The following is an 18,644-nucleotide window of genomic DNA, read 5'->3' on the forward strand; positions in this document are numbered from 1 at the left end:
TCTAACTTAATATAAGACCAGAGTTCAGGAATGGAGGAAGAACAGAAAACTGTAAAAACTGGACTCCCATCCAGTATGTGTTCAAATTTTGATAAAATAAAAAATTGGAAAGGAATATCAAAAAAAACACAAAAGACAAATACATTACAATATTTGTATAACTGTGAAAGCAACCTGAGAAGTGCCATAGTAACATGGAAAGACAAATTCTTTGACTTTGGGTTGCCATCTAAATTTCATAATACTATGGAACTTGGGCAAATCACAGTCTGATGGAGGGGCTTGCCAGACTTGTTACATTGACTTTTTTTTAAAGATTTATCTATTATGTATACAGTGTTCGGGCTGCATGTATCCCTGTATGCCAGAAGGGGCACCAGATTTCATTGCAGATGGTGTTGAGCCATCATGTGGTTGCTGGGAATTGAACTCAGGACCTCTAGAAGACCAGCTAGTGTTCTTAACCCCTGAGTCAGCCAATGAAAGATTTTAGTTTGCTGAGGGAAAAAGTTTTGAAAGATTTTAGTTCACAGAGAGAAAAAGTTTCCCACAGGCCTTGGCCCATTACAAAGCAGTTGGCCCCAACCCCAGGGCACATCCTATGGTTTAGACAGGGACAATCGCCAAGACAACCCTCTTTGGGTCACACCTGGCTGGCCAGCAGACAATTGAGGACTTTCTAGGGTACGTTCTGTGGTTTTTCCTTTGTAAAAAAGCAGGTCACACCTGGGTGACCACTCTAACATGAGACCATACTTTATAATCAGTCACTTTGTGCCGCTTGCCTGTATGCTGATCTGCGTTTTTTTCCTATAAAAAGAGCCTGTAACCCTTGATGGGTGTGCAGCTTCCCCGATATTGCTGACACCCGAATGCGGTTTCATTCAATAAACCCTCTTGCTTTTGCAACTCTTGGTCTGGTTTCTGAGTCTTGGGGGCTCCTCGGGATCCTGAGGCCCTTAGGAGTCTGGGGGTCTTTCACCCTAACATTGACTTTTTTGAGATGAAGTAGTCCTGGTGTTACCCACGTTGACCTCAAGCTCCTAGAATCAAGTATTCTCCCATCTCAGCCTCCCATACAACTGGGGTATAAGGTGTACACCACATCTACCTTGTTTTGTTAATGGTTAAATAAGGCTGGTGGTACCTCTCATATCTATCAATTGTGGTTATTAACTGTGGCAAACAAGATAAGAAGGGTTTCATAAATTAAGTGTTAATTCCTGACCAGAATAAAGAAATATTTGGGGAAGAGGTAGTTAAATACTAGGTTTTAAATAAATCAATAGCATGGCACTTACTTGTAACCCCAGTACCCTTAGGAGGTTGAGGCAAAATAGGAATTTGAGGTCAGCCTGGGCTACATGTTGAAACTATCTTAAAAAAAAAAAAAAAAAAAAAAAAAAAAAAAAACTGAAACAAAGGTGGTGTAAACCTTTAACCCCAGCACTTGAGAAACAAGTGGATTTTGGTAAATATTGTTTTATATAAGAGTACCAGGCCCTGCAGGGTTGCACAGTGAGACTCAGTCTTAAACAAAACCAAAACACAGAAAAGGAAACAAAAACTTGAAATATGTATATAAAGGAAATAGCAACAAAAGCCTTTCCAACAGCTACCACAGTGTCTGTCTAGTATGCACCACAAAAATCATATAAACCCTGGAAACTCACAAGTTTAACTCTGTACTCTCCAGAAATCCACATCACTCTATGTATTTTTAGATGTGAGTAGTAAGATGTGTACGGAACAGTGAAAATAAGGCAGGAAAGTTGGCTGGGAAATAAGGCCAATGAATGCAAACCCTGCCCCCCTACCCCCATACACACTTCAGAGAAAGGGAACCACACCAACATGTCTTCTGACTTCAGCATTCTCTGTCCTAATTTCTATTTTAGAATACTTTCAAGTTGGAAATAAAAATGAAAACACTCTAAGTCCTTGCAGCTCCTTAGTGACTGAAAAAGGCCAAAATGATGTGATGGCTCATGCCAATAATCTCAACACTCAAAGAGTATGAGGTACTAGGATTACTCACTCAGAGTTCAAGGTCAGCCTCGGCTAGAATAAGACCCAGTCTCAAAACAAAACCATACAAACAAAATAACAATTTTTTAAAAACTCTTTCACAGCCGGGCCTTGATGGTACACGCCTTTAATCCCAGCACTCAAGAGGCAGAGATAGGTGGATCTCTGTGCGTTGGAGGCCAGCCTGGTCTACAGAGCAGAATTTCAGGGAAACCTCGTTTCGAAAAACCAAAAAAAAAAAAAAAAACCAAAACAACAAAAACCCTTTCACTTAAGAATGGTATTGCTCAATAGTTGAATGCTAGCCTGAGCTATATAGTGAGACCCCTGATCCCTTAAAAAAACAAAAACAACAAACAAGCAAAAAGAAAAAAGCTAGACCTAGTAGAATTTGGTAGGTTCAGACAGGAGGACTACAAATTCAAGGCCAGCCTTGAAAACTAAGTGAGACCCTGTTTCAAAGTAAAACCTAAAAAGGGCTAGGTGATAGAGTTCAGTAGTAGATAGAGTACTCTCCCCTAACACATAGTGACATCCCCAGCCCCAAACTTTTATGTGTATGCGAGTTTTGCCTGCATGCATGTCTGTACAGTACACTACATTCATGACTGCTAACCACAGAGGCCAGAAAAGGGAGCGTGTCAGATCACGGGGACAGACAGTTTTGAGCTGCCATGTTGTTCCTAAGAATTGAACCAAGGACCCTCTGGAAGAGTAGCCAGTGCTCAATTGTTGAACTCTCTCTAGCTCCTTATCAAAGTCTTACATGAGTATTTCAACTTTTTTTGTTCTTTGTTTGTTTGTTTGTTTGTTTGTTTTTGAGGACAGGGTCTAACAATGTAGACCAGGCTGGCCTCAAATTTACAGGACCCACCTGCCTCTGTTGGGATTAAAGGTGCGAGCCACTTGAACCAGCAATTATTGAGTATTTTGTGAGCCAAAGAAATGTTCCAACCTTAGCAATGCAAGAGCTCAGGTATTACTTTCCCTCTGAAAATCACTAACTTTCAGACAAACTTTAGTAACATTTATATTTATCTGGATTTATACAAGTACACAACACAGTCAATGCTTTCTGTTTCTGAGCAGTTTATGCTTAGTCATTCCATTCTACAAAGGTCAGATCTGAGTAAGTGGTGCCATCATCAGAACACAACTATTTTTTCCCTCTTAGAAGAATGGAGTTTTGAAGCCAGGCAGTGTGGCACACACCTTTAATGCAGCATTTGGGAGGCAGAGGCAGAGGCAGAGGCAGAAGATCTCTGAATTCTAGGCAGCCTGGTCTACAGTGAGTTCCAGGATAGCCAGGGCTACATAGAGAACCCCCCCCCCACTATCTTCAAGAACAAAAGAAAACAAAAAATGGAATTTTTCTGTAATAGGCTATATACTCCAAATTAACTAATGAACATTTATTTAGCAGAACATTATTCTCTTACCCAGAGTATTTGGCCTTTTGAAGTCATAATCTCAAAATGTGAATTTAACTGTGGTAAATTTAAATGTGTGGAAAAGCCTGGCATGGTGGTAACATACTCTTGAAATTCCAGTATTTGGGAAACTGAGGTAGAAAGAATTCCAATCCAGTCAGGTGGTGGTGATGCATACTTTTAATCCCAGCATTTGGGAGGCAGAGACGGGCAGATCTCTGTGAGTTTGAGGCCAGCCTGATCTACAGAGCGAGTCCAGGACAGCCAGGGCTGCACAGAGAAACCCCAGTCTTGGTGCCAAGAAATACTGTAGAGAAAAAGAAAATAGAGGCAGGTGGCAAGCAGAGTGGTACACACTTTAATCTTTAGCACTCAGGGATAGGGCAGAAGCCAAGAATGAAGGATATCTCTGAGTTCCAGGACAGCTAGCACTACATAGCTCACCACTTTTTTTAATGGTGCTAAGAATCAAACTCAGGGATCCAAGCATGCTGAGCAAACACTGCCACTAAGTCACATCCGCTAGCCCTGACTTTTTTTTTCTTTTCCCTTGAAAACAAGACCTTAGATCTTGCTATGCCTAGATACAGAAGGATACAGATGACCTTCTTACATATAGAAACCTATCTCAAGTGCAGGACCCTTGGAAGGGTTATTAAAAAGGTGGGGAAGCCCAACACAGTAATGCATGGCAATAAATTCAGCAACAGGCAGTTTCATGCAGGAAAACTTCAAAAACCAGAACTTTAAAGTCAGCATGGGCTACGTGCAGTGATTATCTGCCTTGAAAAACAAAAACACCAGGCATGCAGTCTTTGCCTGCAATCCTAGCAATTGAGATAAGAGGCAGGCAGACTGCTAAATTCAGTACCAGCCTGGTCTACAAAGAGAGGGGAGACAGAGACAAAAGAATGGCCAGCTAACCTGGTATAGACAACACTGAATCAAGAGGTATCCTGACTCAGAAACAAGTGGAAGGATAAACTTACAAAAGTGTCATGACCTTTAAAAAGCTTTAAAAATAAAAATATTAAGATTTTCATTTGAGCTAGATTAAGGTGGTACAGCCTTTAATCCTAACATTCTGGAAGTAGAGGTAGGCAGATCTTTGAGTTCCAAGCCAGACAGTGTTATATAATGACACAGTGTCTCAAATGGGTGGGTGGGAGGCGGTGGGGTGGAATGTGGAGGGTCAGAAGGTTGAGGGATCTAAAAGTCATGGTGATGTGAGCTGATCCAAGACTAACTCCAAAGCCCATTATGTTTTCTTCATCATACTACTGCTCCTCATATCTTAAGTTCCGCATGACAATGACCTTAACTCTTCTGATTTTTATTTCAGGTATAACAGATATATGCTCAGTAGTTACATTAACAGGTGACACTTTACTTGTTATCAGAACTCCCCTGAGTCAGGTGAAGTGGCATACTCCTGTCATCTCATTACTTGAGACGACTGAGGTAGAGCCAGCCTGGGCTACATAGTTTAAGGATAGCTTGGTGACAGGGGATGTCCTTCTGTATGCTGTGAATATGTTTTTCTTATTGGCTGATGAATAAATGCTGATTGGCCAGTAGCCAGGCAGGAGTATTGGCAGGACTACAGACTAAGAGAATTCTGGGAAGAGGGAAGGCAGGGGAGCAGTCAGTCACCAGAGAGGAGAGAGGAGAAAGGAGAGAGGAGAGAGGAGAGAGGAGAGAGGAGAGAGGAGAGAGGAGAGAGGAGAGAGGAGAGAGGAGAGAGAGAGAAGAGGAGAGAGAGAGAGAGAGAGAGAGAGAGAGAGAGAGAGAGATATGCCATGTAGCCACAAGGAAGGTAGGATGTGCCTGGGCAATCTCCAGTAAGCCAAACCATGTGGAGATACATAGATTAATAGGAATGTGTTAATAATTAAGAGAGTGCTAGCCATTCACACAACAAAGACATCTGTTCAACAATGTTCATAGCAGCACTATCTGTAATAGCCAGGAACTGGAAGCAGCCTAGATGCCCCTCAACCGAAGAATGGATAGAGAAATTGTGGTACATTTATACAATAGAGTACTACTCAGCAGAAAAAAAAAATGGAATCTTGAAATTTGCAGGAAAATGGATGAAACTCGAAGAAACCATTCTGAACGAGGTAATCCAATCACAAAAAGACAAACATGATATGTACTCACTCATATGTGGATTTTAGACATAGAGTAAAGGATTACCAGCCTACACTCACTCCACACTGCCAGAGAAACTAGTAAACGAGGAAGACCCTAAAAGAGACAAACTTTGTCCCCTGGAGAAGGGGAAAGGGTCACCATCCCCTGAGCAAATAGAGAGCATGGGAAGAGGGGGGAGTGAGCTACGAGAGTGAGAAGGGAAGAAGAGGAAGGATGCAGAGGTCATGAGGGAGCAGAAAGGTTGAGTCAGGTGTAGATTAGAAGAAAGGATATGTGATAGGCAGGGTTTTAGTTGGGGGTGGTAGGGGAGGAAGGGAGGGAGAAGGGAACTGGGATTGTCATGTAATTCAATCTTGTTTGTAATTCAAATAAAAAAAATTAAAAAAAAGTGTGCGCTAGCCAATAAGAACCCTGAACCATCGGTTAAACAGTTTATAATTAAGACAAGCCTCTGTGTGTTTATTTGGGACTAAATAGCTGTGGAACCAGGCAGGACCCAGTCTCAAAAATCAAATAAGCCACATAGAAAACTTCAAATTCCCAATATAGCCTTTTTCTTCATCCTTGAAATTTACTGTCCACTTCATGCTAAGTTGTAACACCATAAAGCTAATTTGACCAGCATTAGGGATTCTGTTCTATACCACACTTGTTGGCTTTGTTTTGAATGTAGGTGCTAAGGATCTGAAATGATGTTCTTATGTCTGTGCAGAAAGCCATCTCACTTAGCAAGCTCACTAACTCCCAAATTTATTATTATTATGTTTTAAAATTTGCTTATTTTATGTGTATATGAGTGTGTGATGTGTGTCTGATGTCCACAGAGATCTGAAGAGGGCATCAAATTCCCCAGAACTGGAGGTACAGGCAGTTGTAAGCCACCACGTGGGTGCTATGAACTGAACCCAAGTCCTTTGCAAGAGCAGTACATGCTCTTAACTGCTTAGCCAATGTTCCATCCCCCAAATTTATTATTTTTTTAAAGGAATAAAAAAATCCAGTTTATTCAAAAGCCAAGTTCTATCTCAATCCCAGCAACTGGGAGGTTGAGGCAGGAGAAGCACAGAGAGATCAAAGGCCAGCCTGAGCAACACAGTCCTGAATCAAAAAAAAAAAAAAAAAAAAAAAAGCCAACAACAACAATAACAAAAAAAAACAGGGCTGGAAAGATGGGTCAGTGGTAAGAGCACTGACTGCTCTTCCAGAGGACCTGGGTTCAATTCCCAGCATCCACATGGCAGCTCATAACTGTAATTCTAGTTCCAGGAGGCCCGACACCCATGGCAAAACACCAATGTATGTAAAATAAAAAGAATTATCTTGCCGGGAGGTAGTAGCGCACGCCTTTAGTCCCAGCACTCGGGAGGCAGAAGCAGGTGGATCTCTGTGAGTTAACCAGTCTGGTCTACAAGAGCTAGGTCCAGGCCAGCCTCTAAAGCTACAGAGAAACCCTGTCTTGAAAAACCACAAACACCAAAAAAAAAAATTCCTTGAAATAATAATAATAAAATTAAAATAAAAAACAGAGCTGGACACAGTAGTACATGCCTTTTAATCGAAGCACTCAGAAGGCAGAGGCAGGTGGATCTCTGTGAGTTCGAGGGCAGTCTGGTCTACAAACCAAATTCCAGAACAGCCAGTTGTTACACAGAGAAACACTGCCTTGAAAAAAATAAAAACAAACTATCTTGTTCAGGTATGTCACAGGCACTGTAAATGCCACAATTTAATCTAATAGTTTGATGACCTTAAACTGTTTTTACTTTGTTTTGGTTTTTTGATACAGCATCTCATTCTGTAGTCTTGGCTGCAGCTAACCTAAGTGCTGGGGTTAAAGGCAAGTACCACTCGGCCCAGCTAACCTTGAACTTCTGATCCTCCTGCTTCCTTCTTCCAAGTGCTAGTGTGTGCCTACTTTACTATGTAGTGATAGGGTCAAATGCAAGGCTTTCTGTAAAGGAAGTATTCTACCAGCTGAGCTACATTCCCAGGCCCAAGATAATAGGATTTCCAATCCTTTTTGCCTCTACCTCCAGAGTACTAGTATCACAAGCCGGTGCCACCATGCTGGATTTATTTGGTGCTAGGGAGTCAAACCCAGGGCTTCATAGATGCTAGGCAATCACTCTGTTAACAAGCTGTATCCCTAGACTCAATTTAATGCTATTCTATTTCAGTAAATTAATGCAGAATAAAAATAGATGTCTGGCTCTCTTCCTTTATTTATTGTTTTTAGATTCCAGTCAACACTTCTTGTTCCTCCACACTCCATTTTAATGCAGAGCTCTGAGCTCTGAGGGGGCATTACTTTGAGATTCTTTCTTTCTATTTATTTATTTATTTATTTATTTCGGTTTTTTGAGACAGGGTTTCTCTACAGCCCTGGCTGTCCTGGAACTCTCTTTCTCTCTCTCTTTACAGACCAGGCTGGCTTGACATTCTTTCTTGAGTTTCAAATTTATCTAACTCACCCTAATAAAGATGAGTCAACTAACTGATTTCAGTTTTGTTGGAGTATTTTTTTTTTTTTCTCGAGACAGGGTTTCTCTGTATAGCTTTGGAGCCTATCCTGGCACTCGCTCTGGAGACCAGGCTGGCCTCGAACTCACAGAGATCCGCCTGCCTCTGCCTCCCGAGTGTTGGGATTAAAGGCATGCGCCACCAACGCCCAGCTTTGTTGGAGTATTATTCCTCTGAAGTTAAAACATCTCTTATAGTCAAGTGATGAAGCAAGCTGAAGATCTGACTTTTCCATAACAAGATTAAGAGGTATTTTCTTTCTTTCACTGAAGGAGGGGATGTGAGACAAGGGTACTGTAGTGAAGCTTGACCTAGAACCTACAACAATCCTGCCTCAGCAGACTTGAGTGTATACCATCACACCTGGAAAAAAAGTAGCTGGTTTTATTTTATTTTTTTAAGATTTGTTTATTTATTTATTTATTTATTTATTTAGTGTACAGTGTTCTGCCTGCATGTTGCCTACAGGCCAGAGGAGGGCACCAGATCTCATTCCAGATGGCTGTGAGCCACCATGTGGTTGCTGGGAATTGAACTCAGGACCTTTGGAAGAACAAGCAGTGCTCTTAACCTCTGAGCCATCTCTCCAGCCCCAAGTAGCTGGTTTTAAATACACACACACACCACACACCACACACCCACACGCCTCCAGCTCACTGTGCCTCTGCCTCCTGAGTGCTGGTATTAAAGGTTTGCACCACCAATGCCCAGACTTTTAAATTAACCCAATACATACAAATTATCATTAAACAGATAGTCAAAATAAAAACTGAAAAAAATTGCATTATCTTCTAAATCAAGTCTGTGCCTTACAGTGCATACCTAAATTCAGAGTAGATACAGTTCAACTGTTTAACAGCTACAGCTGGCTTGTGATTACCATACCAAATAATACAGTCCTGAATATAAATACTATAGGAATAGAAAGTAAAAGCTATCTTATAAGTTACTGATCTTGTTTTCTTCATTTAAAAATAAAAATAATAAAGCTGGGCATTGTGGCACACAGCTGTAGTCCCAGTAAAGGTGGGTGGTGGCAGGAAAATTACAAATTTGAGATCATCTTCGTGCTGAAAGGGAGTTCTAGGGCAACCTGGGTTTAAAAAAAAAAAAAAAAAAAAGGTTGAGGCATGGCTTTGATCATAAGGTTGGCCTATATGATACAGAATGAGATTTTCTCACAATACACTCTATCCCCCAACTAGCCAGCGGTGCATGCCTTTATTTTTTTAATTATTTATTTTTATGTACACTGGTGTTTTGCCTTCATGAATGAATGACTTTAGGAGGGTACTGGATCCCTTGGAAGAGGAGTTACGGACAGTTGTGAGCTGCCATGTGGATGCTGGGAATTGAACCTGGGTCCTCTGGAAGAGCAGTCAGTGCTCTTAACTACTGAACCATCTCTTCAGCCACTGGTGCACACCTTTAATCTCACAATTCAGGAGGCAGAGAAAGATGGATCTAAGTTTGAGGCCAGTCTGGTCTACAGAGCTAGTTTCAGGACAGCCAGGACTACACAGAGAAACCCTGTCTCAAAAAACCAAAAAGAGAAACACTTAATTAAGTGCTATTGTTAATGTCTATATTGCTAACAAACGGTGTCTTGCATACAGGATTCAGTAAATATTTACTGACAGATAAAAAATTACATTTTAATGGCTTCTTTTTAAGAAACACAATCTTGAGAGTTTAAGCTTTTTTGTTATTATTATTGCTGATTACATTTGTCTTGAACACAATATAAATGTACAATTTCCTCTTCTGAACTATTCAAGTGTATTATTTCCTTCTACAGAACAATGAATTATTGACAACTATAAGCTATAAAGCATTCTCATCAAGAGACTTCTTGAGTACTTGCTGGAAATGTCAATGCTGTTTTACAGGTAACTCTCAATTATCTGAAGGAGTATCTTTATCTCAGTGCCTGTACTACAAGAAGATTTCAAGTTTTTAAGATTAGCCTGTGTATATAGAAAAACTATTTTTAAAACATTCCATTTCTGAGCTGGGCGTTGGTGTTGTACGCCTTTAATCCTAGCACTCGGGAGGCAGAGGCAGGTGGATCTCTGTGAGTTCGAGGCCAGCCTGGTCTCCAGAGCGAATGCCAAGATAGGCTCCAAAGCTACACAGAGAAACCCTGTCTCAAAAAAAAAAAAAAAAAAAAATTCCATTTCTGGACTTTATTTGGAAAACCAGTTAGCAGACATAGCATAAAGGAATGCAGCAGGTGGAAAAAGAACCCCCTTGAGCTGCTGGTGTATATAAACAATTTCTGATAGCAAAGTAATATTATATATTTTACTATATTGTACCTATTTAGCATAATATAGACAGCACACAAACTCTTGAATTCACGTATGTCTTCACTCAAAGCAGAGCTAAATACACCTTTACTAGAGATTGAATCCATACTAGGAAAGTAATCTTTTTTATTTTTTATTTTTTTTAAGCCCTGGCTATCCTCAGAACCTGCTATATAGACCAGGCTGGCCTTGAACTCAGAGATCCAACTGTCTCTGCCTTCTAAGTACAGGAATTAAAAACCACCACACTTGGCTAAGTACTAGGATTTTAAAACAAAGAGTACGAGGGCTGGGTTCCACCCAAATCTTTACCCTAGTTTTGAGTTCATTTAACTGCCCTAAAAGAATTTATTATCTTTATGACATCAAGTTATTAACATGATTATAACTACTTCTTGTTAACAATCTCATTTATCAAACTAACTATAAGCAATGGTAGTATCTCAAAGTTCTAATGCTTTTCCACAATGACAGGTACATAATGGGAGGTTAATGATTTGATTATGTGGTTAAATTGCTTCCAACCACTGAGCTTCATGAGAGAAAAATTCCACAAGATCTTAAATAAAACTACTACATCCTAAAGTCAAACAATGCTTGGATTAATTGCTGTTTTTGTTATTCATACCACTATTTTCCTCTGAATGAACAAGAAATCATGAGACAATTACATATGTAAATCCCAGAAACCATACAATACATGACCACTCAGAATAAGGTAAACAATTACATTAGTTAGACAGAAAAATCTTCAGTGGGGTGGAGGTGGCACACACCTTTAGTACCAGTATTGGGGAGGCAAAGACAGGCATATCTCTGTGAGTTCAAGGCCAGCCTGGTCTACAAATCAAGTTTCAGAATAACCAGGACTGTTACACAAAGAAACCCTATCTCAAAAAACAAACAAAAATCTTAGAGTTGGGTATCAATAATAAAGAGCTTGCCTAACATGGGGAGACCCCAGGTTTAATCTCTAGTAATACGCACACTCTTACTTCCTAGGGCTGTAGATATGGTTAAGAGTGCTTGCTGTGTTTGCTACAACCACCTGTAGCTCCAGTTCTAGGAGATCCAAGTCGAACTTCTAATCTCACTCACTTAACACATAAAAAAACTAAGTGGTAAACATCTTGCCTACAGTCAAGCCATGCATGGTGGCTCCTACCTGTAGCATCTGGTAGGTTGAGGGCAGGTTGCCAGGAGTTTCATCTCATTGTAAGCTATACTGTGAGTTCTAGGCCAGCCTACTGAGTGAGATGGCACCTTTATTTATGAAAACTGGGGAGATAACATAAACTTTAGGGCCTAACTTTGCATTCCCAGTATCCCTGTAAAAAGCCAAGTGTGGGGGCACAGAAAAATTTTAAGATGGAGGCTAGATAATGGAGGACAGGTGATTGGGGATGGATGGCTTAATGGCTAGCCAGTCCATGAGCCTAGCTTCAGTAAAAGATCTCTCTCAAAAAATGAGATGGAGTCTACAAGAGCTAGTTCCAGGACAGTATCCAAAGCCACAGAGAAATCCTGCCTCAAAAAAACCAAAAAAATATGAGATAGAGTAGGATGGGCATGGTAGTGAACCTTGTCCACTTGCAGGTGTATCTATACATTTTCTAGGCCAGCTCAGACTACACAGAAAGTTCTAGGCCAACCAAGTCTTCATAAGACCCTGTCTCAAAACAAAACAAGAAAGGAGGAGTGCTAGAGATGTGGCTAATTGGTTAAGAACACTTACTGCTTTTCCAGAAGATCCCAGTTCAGTTCCCAGCATCCATTTCCAGTGACTCACAAACTGTAATTTCATATCTGGGGATTTAATGCCTCTGGTCTTCTCAGGCATAGACTCATGAGCAAATATCCAAATACAGACACACATAATTAAAAATACATTTTTGGTGTGTGGGGGGGTCTGAGCTTGGTTGGTGTGGAGCTTAATATGTAGATCAGTCTGGCCTTGAACTCACCAGCCTCCACCTCCCAAATTCTGGGATTAGAGGAAAATTCATTTTTTTTGAGGGGGGGTTTCAACACAGGGTTTTCTCTGTGTAGCCCTGGCTGTCTTGGAACTCACTCTGTAGACAAAGATGGCCTCAAACTCACAAAGAACTGCCTGCCTCTGCCTCCCAAGTGCTGGGATTAAAGGAGTGCACCACTGCCACCCCAACTAAATTCTAAATAAATAAATAAATAAATAAATAAATAAATAAGGCTAGAGAGATGCTTCAGAGGCTATGAGCACTTGTTGCTCTTAGAGGGGCCATGATGGCTCACAACTATCCAAAATCTCTAATTCAGAGGATCAAATTTCCTCTTCTGAACTTTGTGGGCACCAGGCACTAATATGGTACACATGCATATATATATGCTGGAAAACCACTCATCTACATAAAATAAAAAATAAGTCTAAAAGAAAAAATTTAATTCTTTAATTACTACTCATATTTACATATCTACCCCCTTCTCCCCCCTCAATCCTCCCATGTTCCCCCACCAGGAACCTTCAAAGTCTGTCAAGTCATTTGGGGGAGAGCCTAGGCCCTCCTGCGGTATCTGGGCTACAACAGTATCCCTCCATAGGGAATGGGCTAAGAAAAAAAAAAAAATTGACAAAAGTGGAAAAGTGCTAGAAAAAGACCCAATACTGCAGGCATACACATACATCAAACATGACTGACTGACTGATTGATTGACAGACAGACAGACAGAGTTAATGGTAGTACTGGCCAAAAGCCCAATTCACTTTTTGTGCTGTTTATGGAGCCAATTCAAATAACAGGAAACTATAACCAATTTTTCTACATCAGTAATAAAAATCCTGGTTCAGGTAAGCTGGGATTTTAGATTCATTACGCAGAAATTCTGTTCATTTTAAAACCAGAACAGTAATTAAATTAGAATTATCTGATATTGCTGGTTTGACTGCCTAAGAAATCGACACTATTTCAGTGCATAGAAGCTGCTGCTACTCAATAGCGAAGAAAGGGATTCTTGTACTAGATGACCCTTCCTACTTTGTATCTACTTATACACATGCAGCATCTTCAACAGCTACATACTAATTTCCCTAGCTGCAAACACTAACATGAATTGTAAACTATATGGTCTCTCAGTCAGAGGATTTGATAAACATCAGCTTCACCACTGACAATAAGACTACCTGTTGCAGCCAATTTCTCAATTAAAACAATAAAATAAAACTACCCACCTCACAAGACTAGCAAGAGTATTAATTAGATAAAGATAGTATGGTCTAGATATACAGTCAAGTGAATGAATAAGAACAGTTTAACAGCTCAGTCTGGTGTCTCAAGACCTATAAAGTAAATTCAAGGCCAACTAATGCTATAAAGTGAGTTCTAGGACAGCCTTGGTTTTAATGAGACCCTGTCTCAAAACTGGAAAAAAGAAAGTACAAGGAGGGCCAGAAATGTAGCCCAGTAGTGTTTGTGCCTGGCATATAAAGGGCTCTGGGTTCAATCCTTAGTATTGGAAGAAACAATTAACAAAAATGCTAGCCTATTGAGTTTGAAAGTGGGTTTAATAGCCGGGGATGGTGGCTATTTAATCTTAGCACTCAGGAGGCACAGACAGATAGATCTCTGAGTTCTAGGCTAACCTGATCTAAATAATGAGTTCCAGGCTAGCCAGGGCTACACAATACCCTATCTCAAAAAGAAAAATGTTTGTAATGCCAAGATTTTATGTTCTGCTCATTATATAAAAGAGCCCATCTTAAATAAATACAAAGTATTTACTCTATACAAAGGTTTAGATAGTGGTTCACAACTTTTACCAGATTAATATATTCATAGACAATACTAAGAAATATTTTTAAGTATCACAGACACATACTGAAGTACTTGTAAATAAAATGACATCTGGGGTAGGCTTTAAAATATATCAGTCTCCCAGCTGGGCATGGTAGTACATGCCTTTGATCCCAGCACTCGGGAGACTGAGGCAGGTGGATCTCTGTGAATTTGAAGCCAGCCTGGTCTACAGAGCCGAGTGTCAGGACAGGCTCCAAAGCTACAGAGAAAGCCTGTCTCAAAAACAAAAACAAAAACAAAACAAAAAAGCGTCTTCCTCCCAAATAATACTCCCTTCCTCTAGAACATAAAAATCATATCCATCAATTTACTTATCCTCTACCAAATCTGAGTTCCAGCACTGAAGTAGGTACTCTGAAATATCCTTACTGAGAAATGGAAATCTTAAAATTACACTTTCAGACCAGTGTAATTTTCTTTTTATTAATTTATTTTTTTACATTCCAATCCCAGTTCCTCCCTCTCCTCCCATCTGTTCCACGGAGAGGGTAAGGCTTCCCCTAGGAAGTCTACTAAGTCTGTCCCATCATCTAGTTGAGGCAGGACCAAGGCACCTCTCCACCCCCCACACCCCTGTGTCTGGGATGGGCATGGTATCTCTCCATATAGAATGGGCTCCACTAAGTCAGTTTGTGCATTAGTGTTAGATCTTGGACCCACCACCAGTGGCCTCATATATTGTCCCAGTCACACCAGTGTCACCTATATTAAAGGAGTCTAGTTCAGTCTCACAGTGTAATTTTCTTTATGTAAACTAAGAAAAAATTGAACCACAAAGTTAGACTCCAGAATTAGACAAGTCTGTTCTTTATAGATGGAGTGTACCTCTACATACTTTTACATGCACGATGGAAGACCATTCAGTGCTCCTGTAAAGGAAGGTTTACAGATCTCCATAATGTACACAGCTTTAGGCACTCCTTTAAACTGGGCATTTTTCTGCCGCTTTTCCATCATAATATCCTATTTCTACAACAATCAGTAACAATGTATCTAGTGAATGATAATAGGATCTTAGTTTAAGGGAACAACATCTAGAAGTATATCCTTAAAAAACAAATAGCGAATTTCAAAAAGCTTAACAGAATTAAAAATTTGGCTATAGCAGAGCAGGTGACAAAGGCCTTTAACTCCAGCAGGCAGATCTCTATGAGTTACAGGCCAGCCAAAACTACACAGAGAAACCCTGTCTACAGCAACAACAACAACAACAAAATAATATTTTTTTTGCTATATCTACTTTCTCGTCTTCAATCTATATATGAGAACCATATAAGACTCCACATTTCTGGTAGCTCTGAAATATCTTTGGCTCTTGATTTTGTATGTCTTTTCCTCTTCTGATTTACCTTAAAGTCTTAATGTTGCCCTGGAACTCTCTACTTGTACCAGACTAGCCTCAAACTCAGAGAAAGATCTGTCTGCCTCTGCTTCTCAAACAAACGGGTACACCATCAAGAAATGATATAATACTAAATAAAGCAAGACTAGCAAATGTCTGCAAACCAGTGGTCGCCTCACTGCCTTGAACAATCTTGAAGATACACTATTCCAAAGGAAATGACCAAATAGCAGCTTCTACTTGCCACCAGCCTTTGGGACTAATCCTATTTATCTAAACCTTTGAAAAACAGTATTTCTACCAATATGCACTCATGTCTGCAGCATCTAGAAAAGTTATGTCTTTTACTGAACCACACCAAGCAATACCAGATGTAGAGCTCATTAATAGGTACTGTTAAAATTATTTCAAACTAGGTGAAGTTATCCAGTCAGAGGAAGACGCCCTCCAGTAGGCGGCCAGCCTGGGCTACATAGCAGATGTCCCAAAACAAACTATATTCAGACTTCAGAAAGGTCCCACAACACAATCACAAACACCATGTATTTATTATAGCTTCAAATGCTGCCTGCAACTTTCTCAAGCTTTAAGGTTTCAAGCGACATGAAGGGATAGCCTAAAAATGAGGCCCCTTTACAAACTGACCACAGGAAGCGAAGACCAAGGGGGGGGGGAGCATAGTTTCAGCACCAGGTAAAAGTAAGGATTTACCAGTTACAAAGGAAAGTGGTTAAAAACAGTAAATTCGGCTCTTGACTAGTATAGTATATACACACTAGAGGAGAACCCAGGTTACTTAACCAAGTATCTACTGCTAATTCAACAGCAGATCTATCTTTAACAGTTTAAATATGCCGACCATTTTTCACGCTGAAATGCACTGCTACAAACTGTCGAGGTCGAAACTGATAGTAAAAATCCTAAACTGGTTTTCGGCGAGGAACCACTCTGCATAGAGCATCACACAAAAGACAGGAGCGCAAACAGAAACACGCTCCCTGGGCCTTCGCCTACTGAGGCCGTGAGCCGAGGTCTGGATCCCAGAACACCGCGACAGGGAGCGAAATAAGGGGTCGAGGAAGGAAGGAGTAGGATTAGTAGGATCCACTTGCCCGAATGCACCCGGGAGTGAGGGACAGAAAAGAGAGAGGCGCGAGCACAGCCCTGTAGGAAAAGAGCGAGGGAAGCTGCAGCCCGGCATCCGCGGCTTCCAGGCCAGCGACACCCTCCGGCCCACACCAGGCTCGGCCCTCCTCCCAGGCCCGTCCCACCTTCTCACCTCCCTTACGTCCTGCAAGCACTCGAGCACCGCCAGGTTGTTGCTCCAGGTGTGCTTGGGGCACACACGGGTCACGTCTTCCCTGCAGGACTCTTCCTCCGCTAGCTTCCAGCCTCCGCCAGTCCCACCGGGCCCCGCTCCGCCCCGCCGGGCTGGGGGCCCGCCCGCCGGGAAAGCAGGCTGCTGCTGCTGCTGCTGCTGAGGCGGCTGCTTCTGCTGCTGCGATAACTGAAGCAGCTGCTGCCCCGCCGGGCTGCCGCCTTCAGCTTGCCCTAGCAAAGGTCCAATGTTGGCCCCCGGAACCTGGACCTGACCGTGGTTATTCTGGGCCCCGGCTGCCGCTAGCAGCAGCAGCTGCAACGCCGCCGACAAGCGAAACATCCCCCGTACACGTCCACACACCGCCATCTTGGGTTCGCGGCGAGCTCGACGCACCCGCCGGCGACGTGTATTTAAATGAGGAGGCGGGGCCGCGGGCGTGGGCTGGCGTGGCTCCTCCCCAGCCGGCGGCAGAGCCCCCGGGGCAGAGTGAGGGATGAGGATGCTTTGCAAAGGGCCCACACCCTAGACCGGCTGGCGGGAAATTGGTTTTCCTTCCCGGAGGAACTGCTGGAGTTGCTTAGAAAAGCTGGGTAGAGGCATCATGGTCTAATTCTCTTGATTGTGGTCATGAAAAAAAAAGAAATGAATTTAGGCTGCCACAACCAAGATGGCCGGGATATTTCCCTGATTCAGAGATTTGGAAGAGGGATAAAAAAAACTTTGTGTGTATAGAAATGAACGTCAAAACCAAATGTATAACGGTATCTGAGAGCCTCATTTTTTGTCTGACCTTCCTAACCTGTATTTCTTAACTAGAGAACCAGACGGGAATTGAATGAAGGCTAAGCACACGTAAGTCACAATCCCTGCTCTTGGGCTTTCTAGGTGATCGCTCAAATGTAAATCCAAAGTGTGAACATTAGGGATAAAAAACAAGGAGGGGCTGAGATGTAGGTCACTTGGTAGAGAGTGTTTGCCTAGCATGCACAAAGTTATGGGTATGAACTTCTGCAAGGCATAAACAGCTTGTGGTGGCATATGCCTGTGATCAACACTCACGAGGTGAAGGCAGGAGTTTGAGTCTAAGTATGATACTTAAAAAAAATGAAAAATAAAAGATAAGGAAAATACTTGGCCTGTAACATGAAGTTCCAAAAGCTATAGTCAATATTATTAAACTTCGAGGAACTTTGCCTGGAAATCTTAGTTAAGAACCAGAATTTAGACACCCCCTCCCTTTTTTTTTCCCTTTTCTTAGAAAGGTCTTACATTGCTTTGGCTGACTTGAAACTCACTATGTAGACCTGGCTGGTCTCCAACTCACAGAGATCCACCTACCTCTGCCTCCTCTGCCTCTGCCTACTGCAAGTTACTAAGCCCAACCAGACTCGTATTTATTTAAAGGATGAAAAGAAATTAGCAAAAACATGGCTTTGAGGACACAGTTTAAGCCTGTGTCAGCAAATATTTTTGCTGACCTATCTGCAACATCTCCAACATCAATTCACTACACATTAGTGTCCAATCCTTTTTAGGTTGAGAGCTTCACACTTCAGGAAGCCTCTTCACATCCGGCATGTCACCTAAGCCAGCATCACAAAGGTTAGTTCTAATCCAATTGAGAAAAACTTTGTATTAATGGTTCTGTATAGAGAGTTTAGATAACTGCCCAGTCTGCAGACAGTTTCCAACTAGAACCTTTAGCTG

The 18,644-nt window shown here is 41.5% G+C and overlaps 1 protein-coding gene across 1 annotated transcript in view; it reads right to left on the reverse strand.

The window, feature by feature from the left end:
• Positions 1-17,279, reverse strand: part of Glg1 (golgi glycoprotein 1) — a 97,826-nt gene extending 80,547 nt beyond the window's left edge. Inside the window, 1 exon segment of the mRNA NM_001244273.1 lies at positions 16,896-17,279. Within this exon segment, the coding sequence (NP_001231202.1) occupies positions 16,896-17,276 (381 nt within the window). The 5' untranslated portion in view covers positions 17,277-17,279.
• Positions 17,280-18,644: the final 1,365 nt, after the last annotated feature.

This window comes from Cricetulus griseus, chromosome 3, assembly GCF_003668045.3.
Source record: "Cricetulus griseus strain 17A/GY chromosome 3, alternate assembly CriGri-PICRH-1.0, whole genome shotgun sequence".
In the NCBI taxonomy this organism is placed as follows: Eukaryota; Metazoa; Chordata; class Mammalia; order Rodentia; family Cricetidae; genus Cricetulus; species Cricetulus griseus.